Here is a 19686-nt window from a genome sequence, read left to right on the forward strand (position 1 = left end):
TTACCGGGAAGAGTATGTCGATTACTGCCATGAATACCATCATTCCGCATACAAGGACCCACAAGATTCGATGCATTCCAGGTTTGATGCTCTCATAAGCATGGTGAAAGAATATCATATGAAGAAAGCTAATGAAGTGAGAGATAGAGCTCAAGAAGTATTGGTGATGCAAGTGGGTCAAATAGCTGAGGAAACAGCCCAAATTAAACGCGGGCGGGATGAGCTAGCTAATGATGTTGTGGTTGATGGTGATGTGGTGGAAGAGGTTATAGATATTCCAGAGCAAGAAAGTGAGTGTTCAAACCGAAGCGAATATATATCACTCACAGATGAGTCGGAGCTAAAAGAAGCCCAAATTTGTCACTACCTTTCTCCTATGCTTATTTTTCCAACCAACAAAGTTGGAGATGAGGGTTTGGGGATAAGGAGTCATAAGGTGGTGTTGCAAAACATTGGACAAGTTATTATGAAGCAGCCCCAAAGTGATGCAACATGCATACCGAATAAAACAGAGAGAGTGGATTCGGCATGCTAACTACCGAGTGTACGTTGGAAACTCGGTAGGCAATTGTTCACTTAGACCACCATGAGAGGCAAATCAACTATGATTGTTGTATATTTTGTATTATTATTCGTTCTATTTTTTTATTTTATCTGTTTTCTTAGATAAACGAACCTTGGGGTGTGTCCCCTATATAACCCTCATGAGACCTACTCGTCCTCCCGAGCTATCGGGAGGTTTACTGGGCTTGCATGCATACGCTAAATGTCGTTGTGATTCCGACGAAAGTGAGTTAGGTTTGTTGTTGTTGTAAAATATTTTTCCACAAAATCGAAGTTGAATAACAAATGATTTGGTAAATTTTTCGTAGAAAATGGTAAAAGTGGTTTAACTAATGAGTTTGGATTATTGTGAGAAGCTTGCTTCTACACGAATGTTGAGACTTTTAGGTACACCTATGTTCGTGAAAACGACCATTTTCATTGAAGAACAAAGAGCACACGAAGAATGAGCAAAACCAGGTGCATATGTTTCTTTTTAGCTTTGATTATTAGTTAGTTAATAAGTGGACTGTGTTTTGTATATTATTGGCCGGGGTGAAATTTGGGAAGTTAGTTATGTGTCACATCCCTTGTGCGTCTTTAAAAGCTCTCATTCCTACACATTGTGGACAATGTTGACCACAAGTGTAGTGTTAGTACAATCGTCTGTAGCTTCCGTCAGCATTTAGTCATATTTTGTATCTTAGTAAACAATTAATGTTTATGTTTGTATGTATGTTAGCTAGAACGACAGATCAGGATATGGCGCTTAAATGTTAAAGTGTTGACTTTTGTTGACCTGTGTCACCCGATCGGACGGGCCATTCGATCGGTCAGCATTGTCAGCCGATCGGACAGCAGCCATGCTATCTGATCGGACAGCACTTTCCATCATCCTGATTCTGGCTATAAATACCCCATAAGGGTATGTCATTCAGAACTTTTGCATCTCTAGATCTGCTGACACCTTTGTATACTCTGTCATCGTCTGACTTTCTTCTGGCTCTTATACTTTCACAATATCTTAATAGAAAGATTAAGACAGTGTTTAAATGTTGAATTGCGTGTCGTATTTCTAAGACTTGATCCAAAGGATTCCGCACTTTGATCAAGATCGGTTCATCTACGTTTGCATCAATCCGATCCAGTACAAAGAGGACCTAACAAGTGGTATCAGAGTATCCAGGGAGCTGAATCGAGATCTACGACAACGAATTCACTGGAATTCGAGCTACTTCTTGCCGATCAGAGTCAAATTTCACCGGAAAAAGACATATTCTCTCACTTTCTACTCTATTCTTACTGAAATTTTCTTCTTTTCACACAAAAGTTAGAAAAACATAAAATTGGACGTGAATCTTGTCACACCCCGAAATATCAGAGCATTGGCGTGACTGGACTGGTATCTTCATTGCACAGCGGAAGCAAATAAGCTAAGTCTTTCTAGAAACTGAACGCCCACTAAGTACTCGAGTCTCCAATGGTCCTCCTATTACAACCGTGCCTTGACTTTAAAAAACAACCTGAGAAAGAAACATGCGAAAAAGTCAACATAAAGTTGGGCGAGTCCATAGTTTGTTTGTAAAAAATTTGAAATAAATCTTTTGAGTTGTGAAAGATTTGAAATAAACCTTTTGAGTTGAGAAAGATTTGAAATAAATCTTTGGAATAACCGGTTTTTGAAATAGTATTAAGAAAACGAATCAAAAGTCATTTTCTTGCCAAGTTATATGGAAACGTTGTGTTTGTAACACAGTATGTTCATGAAAACCATGTATTTGTAAAGTCTTGTATTTGTAATGTTCGCATAACCGCCAATGCCCACCCTGACTTTGACTCCATACCCGCATAATCTTATGCTTTGAATTTTGTATAAAACATGGTATTTAATTTGTATGAACAAGTAGTTTCGTAAGTATATATGTCCCTGGTATGTAGCAATAAAGAAAAAAAAAGAGATCACCAATGGTTTGCAAAGCCAATGGTATGTGTGAAGTGCAAGTATGAAGACTCAAACCTAGCAGATTTATGCGTCGGGCACAAAGTCACCCCGAGGTCCGTACTGTTGGGCCTGGGGCTGGGCTCGCTACACCCAGATAGATCTACCGCTCCTGTCCCTCGGTCCTACCCTGAGGATTAATGGCCTCAAGTTTCCGCCTACCCACTCACATGATCTAAGTACTAAACCCTCCTTAAGCTAAACATACCATGTATAAAAATGTCTGTAAGTGTCTGAAATCATTGTACATGTATTTTACCCCCAGTCTCTAAGACTGATCCTCCCTCAGTCTCTAAGACTGATCCTTCCTCAATCTTATCACCAGATGATCTCATCCCTAGTCATGAAAAATCATTCACCTTTCGATAATACGCATTTGTTTTGTAAAAACCGGTATGTTTAGTATAAACCTTTCGTAAATCATTTGAGTTTCTCGGAATCCCTTCGTAATATGATTTAGAAATACGAGTTTTGCGTTTGTTCAAAACTTTGTATGCTTTTGCAAAACGTGCATGTCTTTCCACCCCGAAAACATTTACAAAAATGTAAAACAGTAAAAAGTGGGGGTTATGAACTCACCTGAATGTTCCTTGTGCAAAGCTAGCTAATTACGACTTCGATGATGTCGTTTCCAAGACGTGGCTTGCTAACGTGCATTCTACAATATCCCTAGCACGGAATATCTAATAAGTTTCTAAGTAAGCGCAGTAACTAAACTACGTGTCATCGAGCTCTACCGAATCGTTAATCGAACGATTCGACGGTAAGTTATTGACTTAACGGAAATGAGTAAGTTATACTCGTTTAGCTTCGCTTAATGTTGTAAGTAATCAATAAGTCTCAAAAAGACTTGATTCTCGAGAGATTTAAAAACAAATAAGTATCTATATAAAAAAATATAAATATGTTGTTGTAATTGCGCTAGCCGTCTCGAGAAGTCGTATGTGTATAAAAGAATATTTATACGAAAATAGTACATGACAAGCTCGTATTATATATCGCGTTTGATATTTGAAGTAAATATATAAACTATATTTACTTTGTAAAACGAATAAGTGTCGTTTGAACTTTGAAATAAGGAAATAAATTATATTTATCCTCATAAAAGAAGTCGTATTGCTCGATTGTTAAAATAAATATACAATATATTTATTTTATGAAAAGGGTCGTGTTGTTTGCCGTTTGAAGTAAATACATCAACTATATTTATGTTATAAGACGAAATCATGTCGTTTGATATTTGGAATAAATATAGACTATATTTATTTTCGTGAAACGGCTTCGTATTGTTCGATGTTTGAGATAAATATACTTATTTTTATAAAACGTTTTCGTGTTATACGAAAGTTTGAAATAAATGTAAACTACATTTATTTTTTTTTTTATAAAATAGTTGTCGTAAATAAATCCGAATTGTCGCTTTCGTGATGTTGTGAAATGTCGTTGAAAGTAATATACACCTGTATTTTGTTTTACAAAAATCATTTGTAGTCGATTGGTTCCGCTTCATTTTATTAATAAAACGTAATTATTTTACAGATTTTCTCGAAAAAAAACGGGTAGAGTTTCCTCTGTTTTTGGACGCCCCCGACAACTAAAGTGTCGTTATTTGTCAAAATTCAAACAAGATTCAAACAGTGTATATATATATATATATATATATATTCAATTTATAAGCACGACAATAAGTAATTCCAAGTAAATTTCTAACTAAGAATTTACTAAATTGTTCGGTTCGAGAGCTCGTATATCACGTAATCCATTAAAACTATCGTAATCGTAGTTATAAATCTCGATATTAATATTTTACCGAATCTTGTGTCGAAAAGCCGAATGTGTTGACTGAGTTGACCAGGTCAACTGAGTTGACTGACTGAGTTGACTCGGTTGACCGAGTTGGACCGAGTTGAGCCGAAATACACCGAGTCAAACCGAGTTGGACTGAGTCGAGCCGAACCCGTCACGAAACTGCTGACTTGACCCTCCTCGACCGTTGACCAGCTGACCCGAGTCCATCGTTGACCGAACCGAAACCAGTTGAATCTGACCCGGACCTGAGACCCGAACCGCCTGACCTGAGAAACCCGTAACTAAGATTCGAGATGACCGAACCAACATAACCAACCTACTGTCACAGCCATTGTAATCCTTCAGTCGACAAGAACATCACCAACATTCCGAAAAATAAAAATGTAGCAATCAGGGGGGGTTTCTTACCGGAAGACATGTCGGACCAAAGGCCCGAACCACCGCCACACCGCCACTACCGTCCGTCACCGTCGCCGCCGTGAGCGCCGCTGCCTCGCCGCCACATCTCTCTCTCTCTCATCGCTCCTCTCTCTCCGTCTCGTCTCTCTCTCTTTCTATTGTAACCGCCGAACACCACCACCAGACGGTGGTGGTGGTCCGTTTCATCTAACGAGGAAGGGGGGCTGCTTGCAGGTTGACCGAGCCACCGAACCACCGGCAGCCGGTCGGTTAATCGGCTCCAGCGGTCGGATCCGTGAGGTGAGACGAGAGATAAGTGAAGGGGGGGTGTGTCTCGCCAGAAAAATCGCCGGCATCAACACCGGTTCCGGCTCCGATCTTCGTGCCAGTAGATCGAGAGGGTGAGAGCAGGTTGTGTGTGTGTGTGTTCTTAGGGTTTGATTTGGGTTATGTTTGTGAGAGTTGATTTTTCTGTGGTTGTATATGAAACCGAGAGAGAAGAGAGTGAAATTTGAGTGTGTATTGTTGGAGAAATGAATGAATTTAGGTGTCTGCTCTTTTTGTTTTGTTTGTGCAGGTATAATCGAGAGAGGAGGTGAGGTTTTATAATCTCTTTATGTGGGTATCATCCAATGTTATTTTCTTTGGTCTTGTGTGTGTATGCTTATAACTTGCAGACAAGAGGATGGGTGTTGTAATTTTTGAGACACAAAATATTTTGTTGAGATTTGTAGAGATTTGGCATATCTTATAAAGATCTTAGAAGAGATTTTGGGCCGATCATGTATAGATTTGCAAGGATAAGATTTTTTTTTTTTTTTTTTTATGGATTTTGTATAGATCTTGTATATTATGTGTAGGTTTAGGCTTGTGGGTTTTGGGCTTGGCCCAGGGCCCACAATCCCATCTCATGTGTAAGTGGTCCGAAATTTCTACGGGACCCGCTATTGCAATCCAAACTCCATAAGCATAAATATATTCATGTAACCTCCATATTTGTCGGTGTTGTCAGCATTTCGTACGGTATCAGTTCGTTGTTGCGTAATATTCAGCAGATTTTCCGTAAATCACCACACGCGCACTGTAAAGTCGGATAACGCTCCTAGGCACTCCAAAGGCCTAATTAAGTTAATTTGCGTCTAAAACATTATTTATTATCGCGTTAATCGCCTGTTAATTACGTAATTAAGATCCGTAAATTACCGGTTATCACAAATCTACGGTTAAAATTTGATAAAACTGATATAGATCGATTCGCAATCAATCAAAGCATAATCCTTCAAGATTTCATAACAAAATTCCTTCAAAAACCAGATCAAAATCATCAAAAACTATGTTGAGCTGTTCTTATTTGATGACGTCATTCACTCGTTTGAACAGCTGTTTGAACGATTTGGCTTAGATTGTTCATAGATAGTGTTGCTGATATCATTAGTGTTACCCGATCGGACAATCAACCGATCGGACTGCATTGTTGTTATCTGTTATCATCTACTTACGTCATCTTGTTACCCGATCGGACAGTCGACCGATCGGACAGCATTGATTGTTTCTGATTTTCATCTGCTTGTTAACCGATCGAACAGCTGTTTGATCAGACAGCTATCCGATTAAGTGTATTCATTTGTGTGCCACTCGATCGAACAGTCATTCGATCCAAGTGCACCAGTGTGAAGCCTTTGAAAATCACAAAAAATTGTCTAAGTGTTTGGTAATTGTTTCAGATACTCAAAGATGGGGGATGATTTTCTAAACCCGTTTAGTGATGTATTTGCCTATACCAGCAGCACAGGAGATGCCACGCCAAGCAACACAAATAAAACGGCTCCGAACCCAAGTCTTAAAAAGACCTTTGTTGACTCTCTAAGCGTTGATAACGCCTATGGCACCTACAACAAACCACCCAAGCTGATGGCCACAGAAGAATATAACAGATGGGCACCTAGGTTTGAAGATTGGCTAAAAGTGTTCGCCTACCCGAGTTGGAAATGCTTGAAGAGCGGATTTAAACTTGGAAGAAGTGACTATAAGAACTTATTCGAAAATGACCAAGAAAGTTTCATCGCTGAGCAAAAATGTATCGCATATCGCATTACTTCACCAATCAGTAAGGGATGATATCATATCTCTAATCGATTATAAAGATGCTAGAGATTTATGGGCAAAATTAGAGAAAAAGTGCATGGGTGGAGCTGAAATTGTTAAAAACAAGAAAAAATTGTTAAAAGAAAGAATTTGATCTGTTCGGCTGTATGAAAAATGAATCTGTATCAAAGATGATAGAAAGATTCTGTCACTTGAAGAAGGAACTTGCAAGATATGGAATTGTGTTTACACAGGAAGAGTTGGTTGATAAGTTATTTGACTCACTGCCTGATGAGAAAGATTGGCAGTATTTTGCACTAATGTTGAAGAACACAGTGAGTTCGACTGATTTGACAGTTGATTTGCTAATCGAAAGATTGGAGAGTCATGAATTAGAGATCAGGAAAACGAACAAAGTCAACAATTCCTCGTATCAACAAAATGTTGATTTATATTATTGAGGAAGTATGATTCCAAAAACTGTGTCGCCGAAGACTGCATTCTCAGCAGGAAACTCAAACATGCCAAATCAAGAAAATCCAAGCAGTGGCTATCATGGAGGATCATCTTCAACTGCTCCAAGTCAACAACAAAAATCAGTTCTGAAAAACATGTTCCAGTGTAATATTGTTGTAGACCTCAAAAATGCACAAAACTTCAGCGAAGAAGCAGCCAAGCAGCAAATGGTGTTTTTGGCATTCGTCTTGGAATCCTATGAGAGCCTTGTTGCTGGAAAGATTGGAAACACTAACCTCACCGAGGAAGACTATGATCAAATTGACCCCGAAGAGATGGAGTTGATTGACATCAGATGGTGTATGGCTAGTGCAGTCAGAAGGGCACAAAGGTTCATGGAGATAACAGGTAGACATTCTATTGTACATTTATGTCTATCGCCTCCGTCAATCTAAAACCGTAGCTGAAACTGAAGAAATCTAGGCTTATAGTGTTATATTTTAATAGAAAAGGCAAAGTGGCATTTCTGTAAATAAGGAAACCTTCCTTATATCCTTGGCCTATAAATAGGGAGCTATAGTGTTAGATTTAAGACTTTTTGCTCATTTGACATTTTGGAGAGCTAAGCTTAGAGAGAGAAAGTCTAGAGAGAGAAAGTCCTCAAACGTGATTTTCGGTTCATTGTACTCGTCATATTAATCAATAAGAATCACGGTTATAGTACGTTCTCGTGTGTTTGGTCACGTTCGTGTATGGATTTCGCACGTCACACGTTCGTTTTGCAATCGTTCGGAGTCAAAACCGGTCCTACAAGTGGTATCAGAGCAGGAGCTCAATTGCACTGATCAAACACATAGATTCGTATAGGATTTCATCGATTTCAGATTCTAATTGCATTATTTCTTCATCTTCTACTCATTCTTTCACTTTTTTTCTGAATTTTTCAAAATTGAACGGGTTTTTACGGTCCAAATTAGCTGATTTTTTTATATGTTGTGCGAAAATACCTGATCTATAACCCTACAAGTTTCAGATCCTAATTCCTAGCCGTTTGAGAGAAATCTCAGATTTTGTGTCTGATACCGTGTGACGTCAGCTTAATTTCGCACAAAATTAGCTATTTCGCTCGAAAGTGCCTAATTTCGCTCGAAATTGCCTTGTCATTTCACACGGAATTAGTTTTTGGGGTTAATTTCGTTTGAAACTGCTGTTGTTTCACACGAAATTACTAATTTTGTTTGAAATTGCCTTTAATTTCACACGAAATCACTAATTCTATTTGAAAGTGTTGCTGATTTCACACGAAATCAGATTCCGTTTGAACATTCCACACGAAATCAGCTATTTCGCTCCAAAAGTGCGTATTCCGTTTGAAAGTGATTTCGTGTGAAACAGACATTCCGCGTGAAAGTTGTTATTTCGCTTGAAATTTGCTATTTCGTTTGAAAGCTATTCCGTGTGAAATTATCATTTCGTGTGATAGTATAATCAAGTCCATAAATTCGTGTGAAACGTCAAACGAGGTTGTCAGGTCATTTGTAGTTGGGAAAAGAAATCACGTGTTTTGTGTCAGTTTGCATGTGATATTGGTTTGTTATCGATTGGTTAGATATATGCTCATACTCTCTCTCTCTCAAGCATCCCAACCGTCGCCGGTGTGCTCGACGGAGATAGCTCCGTCGGAATAGCGTGAAAGGTCCCGATTTCTTATCCTGGAAATTCTGGTCCGTACCTTTCCTTCTATCTCGATTCAGCGATTCTCCCACTCGCAACAGGGTCGGTTTTTTTCCCTTTGTTCTAAGCTCGACTCCTCTTTCTACCCTCATTTCCCGCAGCGGTTCCTGGACTTCTTCGGGGCTTAGTGGGTCTGATATTGATCGCGGTTATCTGAGTATAGTTTAGCTAGATCGATTCGAATTCCATTAACACCCTTAGGGTCGAGGCACTACTGATTCGTTTGTTTTGTCTGGAGGGACGGTGTTAATACCGGAGATGGAGTGCGGGCGGCAATCTCTCCATAACTATGGCATGATTCATGAGAATCACAGAACATATGAAGATCACTTCGGCAGCGGATGGAATGACAACTCTGGTCGGTATGATGACAGGGGTGAGGAACCATGGCGGGTTGCAAAATATAAAGGTAGGAGGCTGGTTAAAGAAGACATGCAGCAAAAGAGGTCGTTTACAAAAGAAACAACATATTTCATTGGTAGCCTACCGGATGACAGCACAAGCTATCTCCTGTGGGACGTCTTTCATAGCTTTGGTAACATGACAGACGCCTATATTCCAAAAAAGAAAGATCGAAATGGAAACACTTTTGGTTTCGTCAGGTTTGCGGGTGTTAGAGACGTACATGCTCTAGGGGAGAAGCTGGGATCGGTTAGAATCGACAAGGTAAGAGTCTTCGTCAACTTGGCTAAATTTGAAAAAGGAAAAAACTTTCAAAACAGTGCACCCAATATTCGCTCAAAAAACACTCAGTACGGTGCACCCCGGGGCCGGTTCATGGAAGGCATGACGGCTAATGCACCCCAGAAGCAGGTGAGGCCGATGGCCAACAAGCCAGAGGGAAAAGAGTACATCACTAGGGAGAGGAATGTTCATCAACAGAATAATGCTTGGTTCCCTAAGAACACGGCTGGTCAGGAAGAAAAGAACGTTGGACCAGAAACTGCGGAACAAAAAGTTGAAACCGGGATACGGGAGCTGAAGGTCCCAGAAGAAACGTTGGAAATTCATCTAAAAGAAAGTGAAAATTCAAAAAGATGGAGGTTGAGATCCATAGTTGGTGAAGTAAAGAATCCTTATGACTTAAAAGATTTACAAAACCTGTTGGAATTTGACGGTTTATCTGGCTTCTCAATGAAGTACATGGGTGGTCTTAGGGTGTTACTCGTATTTAAGACAAGTGTAGAGGCGGAGGAGTTTGTAGAAAGGAAGAAGGAGCAATGGTCCATTTGGTTTTCATCTCTACGAAGATGGGAAGGACAACATCTGTCTTTCCAAAGGATTGCATGGGTACGTATTAAAGGAGTTCCATTACAGTTCTGGGACAATGACATCTTTAATCAAATCGGAAATTTGTTCGGGAAGGTGATCGTCCCGTCAAACGCTTCAGATGAAGACATTGACTTATCCGGTGATCTGATAGGTATCCTATTCGAAAAGGTTGGCCGTATCAATAGCAAGTTAACGTTGAGATGGGACGGGGAACCCTTACACATATGGATATCGGAAGCGGATGTAACGTGGAACATGTGGGATGAGGTTGGTCGGTCGCCGGAATGGGGGATCCGATCACCATCGGTTGAACGGACAGACCATGATACGTCAGCATCGGTAAAGGTAGAGTCACAAGAAAATAGGAGGGATCTTGAAAATGTAGAATGGGGCAACGGTACGTCAAAAGTTGGCAGCATGGATTATGATTCATCCTCTTCGGGTTCTGGAAAGTCACAATGTAATGATGGGGTTTTTGGAAATAAGGCAGCTGAAAATGTGCCTGACAAATCGGGTCCCAAGGAGGCTTCTTATGGTAACAAGAATAATTCCAACATGGGTCCTACTGTCATCATTAATGACGACTCTACATCTTCAAACAATGCGGCGGATCCTTGTAACACACCTCCACCTCTACCCTCACGTCCCCCTGGGCCTGGAATTGAGCCCAACTCTGGATTGGGCCTAGACAATCTCTTTTATAATGAAGAAGATGTGGTTGTGGAAGACACTCCTCCTATGAAGCCCAATGAGGATAATATGTTGGACTCATTCGACCCATTTAATCTAATGGATATCATAAATCAGGTGGCCCATCAAGAGAAAAATAATAATAAAAAGATTGATCAGAAAGACAAAAACATTGACCTTAATAAAATGCCCTGCTCCTCACATCAAAGTACAGACAGAGATTGTAACGCCCAGTTTCCTCCTCAACTGAAATTAGGGCACAAAAAGAAAAAACACGCTTTTCCTTCAATGAAAATGAAGGATGCTCTCTGGAACGGCAGACAACACGAGACCTCTAAAAGTCGGAACAAATCGATTTCTAATAATCTAGATGATTTGAGGAACAAAGAGTCGGAGGGGGATGAAGGTATTACAAACGAGAACATGCGGCAAAAGATTGCACAAGAGGCTGAGGCTACCATTGAAGTTGGAGAAAAAGTGGGGTTTCAAGTATCGGGATTTGTTGACACGGTAATGAAAGAAATTCAAGGTACTCAGGAGACAACTCGTTATCAATGAATTTCTTATCATCAAATATCAGGGGGGCGGGTGACTTTAGCAAAGCGGAGCACATAAGGAACCTCAAAAAGAAGAACAAACTCGGTTTTATTGCCATTCAAGAAACACAGGTGTCGAATTCTCTTAACTTACAGGTCAGTAATTTTTGGGATAATTCTGTCTTTGATTACGAATCAATAGAAGCTTCGGGGAGATCAGGGGGTCTTTTAAGCATATGGGATCCAGGTCTTTTTGTTAAGAAATCAACAATAAAAAACAGGCACTTCTTAGCTATCATGGGGGAACTATGCAATGGAGGGGGGGATATGTCGATTGTCAATATCTATGCACCCCATGATCTAGCACAGAAAAAACAACTTTGGGAAGATCTGCTTGTACTGATGGGTTCTTTCTCGGGTCCATGGATCCTACTGGGTGATTTTAACTGCGTCAGGATCCCCACCGAAAGAAGAAATTCTAGATACAACAAGCAAGAGGCTGAGGATTTTAACAGGTTTATCAATACAGCTGGCCTGGCGGAATACACAATGTTGGGCTGCAATTTTACATATGTGACCGACGACGGGAACAAATTCAGTAAAATTGACAGGGTATTGGTCTGTCAGTCATTCCTTTCCTTATGGCCATCGGCGAAATTATGGGGATTAGCGAGATTCAAGTCGGACCACAGACCATTGATTTTGCTATGCTCAGAGGTGTTCTTCGGTAAAGCTCCCTTTCGTTTTTTCAACTCTTGGTTAAAGGAAGAGGGTCTTGCGGATGTCGTCAAAAAAGCATATGTAGGGGTCACAAAGTCAGAACCTCCTGACAAATTGCTTGCGGAAAAGTTGAAATCAGTAAAAAATGCATTAAAACCTTGGGGTGATAAGTTAAAAAAGAGAGATAACCTACGGTTACGGGAGCTTCAAAAGAAGGTGGAGGATTTGGACTTGAAAGCTGAAACGGGTACGTTATCGGATCAGGAAGTTAGTGATAGAGAATCATGGCTGAAAACGATAAATGAATTGGACGAGAGCAGAATGGAGGATCTAAAACAAAGGGCAAAAGTCAAGTGGGCTGTAGACGGTGATGAGAATACGTCATTTTTTCCCGGAGTGATTAACGGACACAGAAAAAACAACAGAATCAATGGGCTGGAATTTGATGGTGTATGGGTTTCACAACCTGATGATCTTAAGAAGAACATCAAAATGTATTATGAATCGATCTTCACTGAGCAGATGTTTGATAGGCCAAAATTCATTAACAACGGTTTTAAAGTCCTATCTTTAGATCAATCCGCAATGCTCGTAAAAAGATTTTCAAAGGAGGAAATTAAGGATGCCGTTTGGAACTGCGGCGGAGACAAGACACTGGGTCCAGATGGTCTTACTTTCAGATTCTTGAAAGACTTTTGGGAGTTATTTGAGCATGATTTTGGCCTTGCCCTCGACTACTTCTATGTACATGGTAGACTAAATCGTGGATGCAATTCTAGCTTCATTTCATTGATTCCAAAAACGGATAACCCTCATTTGATAAAAAATTTTCGGCCAATTAACTTAATTGGCTGCATCTCCAAAGTGGTGACTAAGATCCTAGCTAGCAGGCTTAAAAAGGTTATGGATTTTCTAGTCAGCGAAGTGCAAGCGGCCTATATAGAAGGACGCAGTATTCTTGAAGGGCCTCTAATCATTAATGAGCTTATCTCTTGGGCACGGTATAGCAAAAGAAAGATCATGTTATTCAAGGTAGATTTTGAAAAGGCTTTTGACTCGATAAGTTGGGAATTTTTGGATTCAGTTTTATCCCAAATGGGCTTCCCGGCTCTTTGGAGGAAGTGGGTCACGGGTGTGCTAAGTACGGCCAGATTATCGGTGTTAGTCAATGGATCTCCAACAACGGAATTTAAAATCCAAAGGGGGGTTAGACAGGGTGATCCACTATCACCTCTACTGTTTATCTTAGGCATGGAGGCTCTACACATTGCAATGGAAAGTGCTGTGGAAAGTGGTATTCTAAAAGGTATCAAAACACCTGGTTCGGGCCCCATTATCTCACATCTTTTGTATGCCGATGATGCTTTGTTTGTCGGCGAATGGTCTGAAGAAAATTTTCACAACCTCGCTAGAATTCTGAGGTGTTTTCACTTATCCTCGGGTCTTCAAGTGAATTTTGCAAAAAGTAAGGTATTTGGCGTGGGGGTTAGTAACGAAGAAGTCTCGGCAATGGCTACGATACTCGGATGTGACAAAGGCTCCTTACCATTCACTTACCTTGGTCTACCAGTCGGATCTAACATGGGAATGGTAAGGAATTGGAAACCCGTCATTGAACGTTTTGAAAGCAAACTATCCACTTGGAAGGCTAGGACACTTTCTTTTGGCGGGAGAACGACTCTTATAAAAGCGGTCTTAGGTAATCTTCCATCTTACTATTTCTCATTATTCAGTGCACCGGTTCATGTCATTAAATATCTAGAAAAAGTAAGGCGGAGATTCTTGTGGGGTGGATGTCTGGGCCAAAACAAGACGTGTTGGGTACCATGGTTCAAAGTGGTGGCACCCAAACATCAGGGGGGGTTGGGTATTGGCAGCCTTGCGTCAATGAACAAGGCTATGATGGTCAAATGGATTGTAAAATTCAGGAATGAATCAACTCATTTATGGACAAAGGTTATTTCGGCTATTCATGGAAGAGATCGTAACGTCACAGGTATTCCGTTGATGAAGTCGATTAGTGGGGTATGGAAGAATATTGTTCAATTAGGAAAAGGGGATAGTCTTAAACTGACTGACGTTGAAAACAGGCTGGAAGTTCAATTGGGGTGCGGGAATAAAACATTCTTCTGGTTAGACAAGTGGGTAGGTGATAGTTCACTGAAAGACTGATTCCCTACTCTCTTTGTACTAGAAAGAGACAAAAAATGCATGGTGCAGCAACGTTATACAATAGAGGATGGACAAATAAGGTGGAAGTGGGGCGGCGAGTCACCGATTCTTCATTTGGAGGCTGCAGAACTATGGGAGGAATGTATCAATCAGCTAAAAAATGTTCAACTAAGTAACAAATCGGATACTTGGCTATGGAAACAGCGAGACTGTCGAGAGGCATTTAAGGTGAGTTGTCTTCGAGCTGAATTGGACGGGATTTGCACCATACCGGAAACACAAGTTCTTAGATGGCTTCACTGGATACCGAGAAAAATCAACTGTTTTTTATGGAGAGCGGTGTTGGATCGTATACCGACTAGAGACGCTTTGGCATTGAGGAACATATACATCCCGTCGACTTTATGTGTACTTTGTAACACACATAATGAATCGATGGATCACTTACTGATATCTTGTCAATACTCTCATCTTGTATGGACGGTGATCTCGTTATGGGTCAAAATCCCCCTTCCGAGGTACCTTATCAGTATAGTCGGGTTACTAGAACATATTGACACACACAGTGCGTCCAAAGAAAAGAAGAAGGCGGTTTATCTAATCATCGCGGCGACATGCTGGACCCTATGGCGGATCAGAAATAACGTGATTTTTAACGGCAAGGCAACTCAGATTTCTCGAGCTATCAGCGACATCAAGGCACTCTCTTATTTATGGATTAAAGCAAGGGCTGGATTCGTGGATTTAGAGTGGAAAGAATGGGTTGAATTTAAGTATTTCAAATGAGGCTTTTGTATCATGTGTAATGTTTTTATTTGCTTTGCTGTACTGTACATTGATCATGGCTTAGCACCTTGCTAAGGCTGTGGTGTTCTTTATTTTATAAAATCGCCTTCTTTCAAAAAAATGTGATATTGGTTTGTCGACACAATCAAAATACTTAATCAGACTATTAATCGGCCTAGTGGTTTTTAGGTCCGATCATCAAATAAAAACATATCACCGAACTATGTGTTTTGACTGAATAAAATTCATCGGCCCAATCATATTTCTTGCACATTTAAAGTAAAGAAAACTGGGTTTTTGAATTAAAGTTGGGCGGCCCAATGAGAATTGTGTTGTGAATTGAGTATGTCAGGTCATTAAACAAGATTTGTCGGCCATTCTAATTGAGAATATCAAAAGTTCACGAGATATGCCAGGGTCATTTAATACATCATATGAATAAAAGTGTAATGTTGACAACTCATTAAAAATATGTCAGCAATAACTTGCTTCACGTTGAAAGAGTTTAAAGGTTTGCATAGTTAGAAGTTGTAGGCCCAATCATATTCTTTTATCACTTAAGAGTTGTTGGCCTAGTGGGTTTTCGGTCAAATCAGATTCATCAAAGTCAATCGGCCCAATCATATTCGTTTGAAAATTGTTTGTCGGCCCAATCACTTGATTCAAGTCTTTTATCATAGCTATCCACTATAGTGTTTGGTCCAATCAGCATTTCGATTAATATGAAAAATGATGTAATGTCAACAGTTGTCGACACATTTAATAAGTGATATTAAAATTGTTCGGGACATTCAAGATATTAAATTGAGACATCACGTGTTAACAGTTTGTCGGTTTAGTAAAATCAAAGAAAACAGCATGTGATAATATCAGTTTGTATGTGAACAAGAGTTTTGGCCCAATCACATTTAGTTGTCAATAATCAGTGAATACTTATATCAGATTTTGTTGGTCATTATTTTTTAGAGGCCCAATTAAAAGTTTGAGTATAGAGTTTAGTTCATTCTATACCCATATTACTTGGCACATCCGATCAAGCCCATTCATTCAGTGATTTCACCCGAACAACATTGGAACGAATCCACAAATCTTCGACACGAGTCTCTGATTGATTTCATCAACACACACTATTACGTATTCAGTCCGTTTAAACTGATCGTTTGTTTGCAGGTGATTCGAGGTGATTTACATGGCGCAAATAACAAGAAGTTGAAATTTTGTGGACTCTGAGCTAAAAACAATTTTTGAACCAAGTCATTTAACAAAGAAATTGTGGTTAAAATGTTTGACGAAAAGGAAAACAATAAACTTGGAAGAATAAATGATTGGTTTGATATGTATTGGGATTACATGAAAGAGGATGAGAAAAAGAATGCTTGGGTTAAAAAATCTGAATATTTTTTGTGTAGGAAATTTGAAAATTTTAATGAGTTGGAAAAGCGGTATGATGAATTACTTGATAATTTGAAAAGGTATGGGATAAAAATGTTAGATGCTGAAAAGATATCTAAATTTGCAGATGCATTACCTTTAGAATGGGATAAATTTTTGTATAAACTGAAAAAGGATTCTAGGTTCTCAAATTATTGTCTAAATGAATTCATCAAAGAACTTAGAACGCACAATTATGAAAATGATAAGAAAAAGAAAGATCTGATAAAAGAAATAGAAAAGAACATAGAAAATATAAGTTTGGATGTGATTCTTGAAATAATCAGAAGAATCAGAATATGCTTTAACGCAAAATCTGTTATGAAATATGATTTCAAGAGAGGTTGTTTTTTAGATGAAAATTTGAATCCTGTTGATACGGTTAAAATCTTTCTTGCAGGAACATACAAGACGGAGACAAAGAGAATGTCAAAGAATGAAGAATCAGAGAAAAATGAAAATTCAAAATGTGAAGTTGTGTGCTCAAAATGTGATAAATCTGAAGCAGACAATGTCAAACTTCTGAAAGATGTGGAGAGTTTGACATTGGAAAATAAAAAAATAATAGAAAAAGAAAAAGAATTTCAAAATAAAATTACATTTGTTGAAAATGAAAAATTAAAAATTGAAAAAGATTTTGAAAACAAAATAAAAATTTTAAAAAATAAAGATGTTTGGATAAAATTAGAAAATAAAGTTCTGAAAGAAAAAGAAACGGATTTTCAAAGTCAAATAGAAGTTTTAGAAAATAAAAAATCTGTTTTACATGAAAATAAAATTGAAAATGAAAAGGCAATAAATTCTCATCTTGAGAAAATCACTCAACTTGAAAATGAAGTTGAGTGTGCTAAAAATAAAACTGATGATTTAGAAAAGAAATTGAAAGGTTTTGTGACTTCGTCGTTAATACTAGATCATATCTGTCCAAAACCGATCAATGAAATTCCAATAAGTGACAATGTCACAAATTTTGACAAAGTCAAAATTGAAGATTGTGATGATAAACCTGATGATGAAGAAGAGAAAAAGAAAATATTTTTGAAATTAAAAGAAAAATTTCGAGATACTGTTTTGCAATCTACTGAAATAGGTGAATGCTCAAAGCAAAACCCTGTTAAGAAGATTGTAGAACAAAAACAAAGTGTTAAAAATTCAGAAAATGTTCAAAACAAAAATAAAAGCTCATCAGTTCGATCATCCAATCATGATAAAAAACCACAAAAAAATGAAAAATCATAACTCACAAAAATTGGTAATAAGTGGTGCTGGTTTGACCACAGTGCTCAAAAGTCAAATCAAGGATACAAGAGGAGACATGACTACCACAAAGCAAATCAATGTTTTGATCTGTGTGTTTGGTATGAAAATGGTGAAAGGTATGATAACAGAGTGTGTTACACATGCGGTTATCAAGGACACATTGCTGTTAACTGGCAAAGTCAGAGTTTTGAGACAAGAAGATGCTATGATTGTCAAATCAAAGGTCATATTGCAAGAGATTGCCCAATGAGATCAAAGAGAGGATCGAGGGCTGAATCTCAGAAAATGGTGAAGAACTCAGTCAAAATTGAAGAAAAGCCCAAAAGACAGAAAGTAAAAAAAAACAAAAAGTGAAGTTATCAAAAGGGCAGAAAGACAGATTGAGAAAGAAAAGGAAGAAAGCAAGAGAGTATCTCGAAAAGATTTTGTCCTCGGGTACAACTGATAATTCAAGAAAAAGTTCTGATGAATTGATTTGCTCAACAATAAAGGGTCAGTCAAGGAAAACAAATTCGTCAGATACAAATCTGAGGACAAAAGGGTTAATAAAGAGAAAAATTAACTAATCAAACCAATGAAAAATCAAAGAAAGTTAATTTTTCAGATAAAGTCTTTATCAAAGTTTTTAAGTATAACAAAGATTGTGAAAGGTCATGCACGTCATAGGTTGATAAATTTGGAAAGCTTAATCTATTAAGGATTGGGTTCCAATAGAGAATGGCGATGAATTTGTTTCTGTGAAAACAAAAGAGCTATCTTCTGGCAATGAATTTGTTTCTTCGGAAGCAAAAGAGTCACGTGTTGGCAAGGAATCTGACTTGTCAAAGTTAGAAGAGCCACAAATTGAGGTAAAAAGTGATGATCACTCGAAATCACCCAAGGATCGTCAGGCTTGGGTGAATCTGTTTAAATGAAAAACCTGACTTGCCAGAGTTCCCAGGTTGGTAAGTGTGGAGCATGAATCAGCATCATTCTTGACAAAGTTTAATCAAGGACATTAAGTTGTACTTGATATAACTTGCTTACAAAGTTGTTTTAATCCTGAAAAATGTCATACATCAGTTTATACAAGTGGATGAGAAAGGAACAAAGTGATGAAGTAAACCCCTAACCTACAAATGGTTTGTGAAAATCAACAAAACTAATTTTCCGGAAAAACCATTTTGATTAAAATAAACTTAAATGTTTTGAAATCATAATGGGAAAATAGTTTGTTGTAAGGGGGAGTTCTATGAAGGGCGAATTGAAGCGATTCGATATCAGTTTGTCACTTTATTTGTATAGTTTGTTTTCAAATTTTCCTAGAAAATCAAAATTGAAACATATTTTGATTTTAGGGGGAGAAAAATTTTTTAAAAAAAATTAGAAAATTTGAAAAAGCCAAAAACATTGAAAAAGCCAAAAACATTGAAAAAGCAAAAATGAGTTTTGTTGTGAATAAGAGGAAATGATAGTAAATCAGTGGACTATCACAGCATGCTAAAGATATGAAATGACAAATGTAATAAACGGTTTCACTAAGGATGTGACGATAGGCTCAGCTAGACAAGTAGATTTGCGATAACGATACAAACTTAAATGAAAAAGCCTAGTTCTAGTGGGAAACGCGATTGAAAGTGTAGTACTTAGTTTTGTCCTTCTTGATTGTGTACCTACTCAGTAATCGCTGAATGCTAAAAGAAGCGTAAAAACCGGTCAGTTTGTGAATTTTCACAACTTACTGAAAAAGTCACTGTGATTGAGCATTTCATTTTGCAAAGATTTAAACTTGTTTTATTTCTTTATTTTGTTTAA

General features: G+C 38.4%; 1 protein-coding gene and 1 long non-coding RNA gene across 3 annotated transcripts; one reads left to right on the forward strand and one right to left on the reverse strand.

Moving 5' to 3' along the window:
• Nucleotides 1-1746: 1746 nt before the first annotated feature.
• LOC110899100 lies at nucleotides 1747-5464 on the reverse strand. 2 transcript variants are annotated; one of them, XR_002569932.2, is made up of 4 exons: nucleotides 4760-5464; nucleotides 4353-4670; nucleotides 3122-3200; nucleotides 1747-2066 (listed from the first exon to the last, which is right to left on the reverse strand). It is a non-coding gene; the product is annotated as an uncharacterized LOC110899100 (long non-coding RNA). The 2 variants fall into 2 exon arrangements; XR_002569931.2 differs by having other exon boundaries at nucleotides 3122-3211.
• Nucleotides 5465-14454: 8990 nt separating this feature from the next.
• Nucleotides 14455-15201, forward strand: LOC110901563. The gene has a single exon (XM_022148381.1). The coding sequence runs from the start codon at nucleotides 14455-14457 to the stop codon at nucleotides 15199-15201; it is 747 nt and encodes a 248-aa protein (XP_022004073.1).
• The last annotated feature ends 4485 nt before the right edge of the window (nucleotides 15202-19686 follow it).

The sequence above is a fragment of the Helianthus annuus genome, chromosome 13 (assembly GCF_002127325.2).
Source record: "Helianthus annuus cultivar XRQ/B chromosome 13, HanXRQr2.0-SUNRISE, whole genome shotgun sequence".
NCBI lineage: Eukaryota > Viridiplantae > Streptophyta > Magnoliopsida > Asterales > Asteraceae > Helianthus > Helianthus annuus.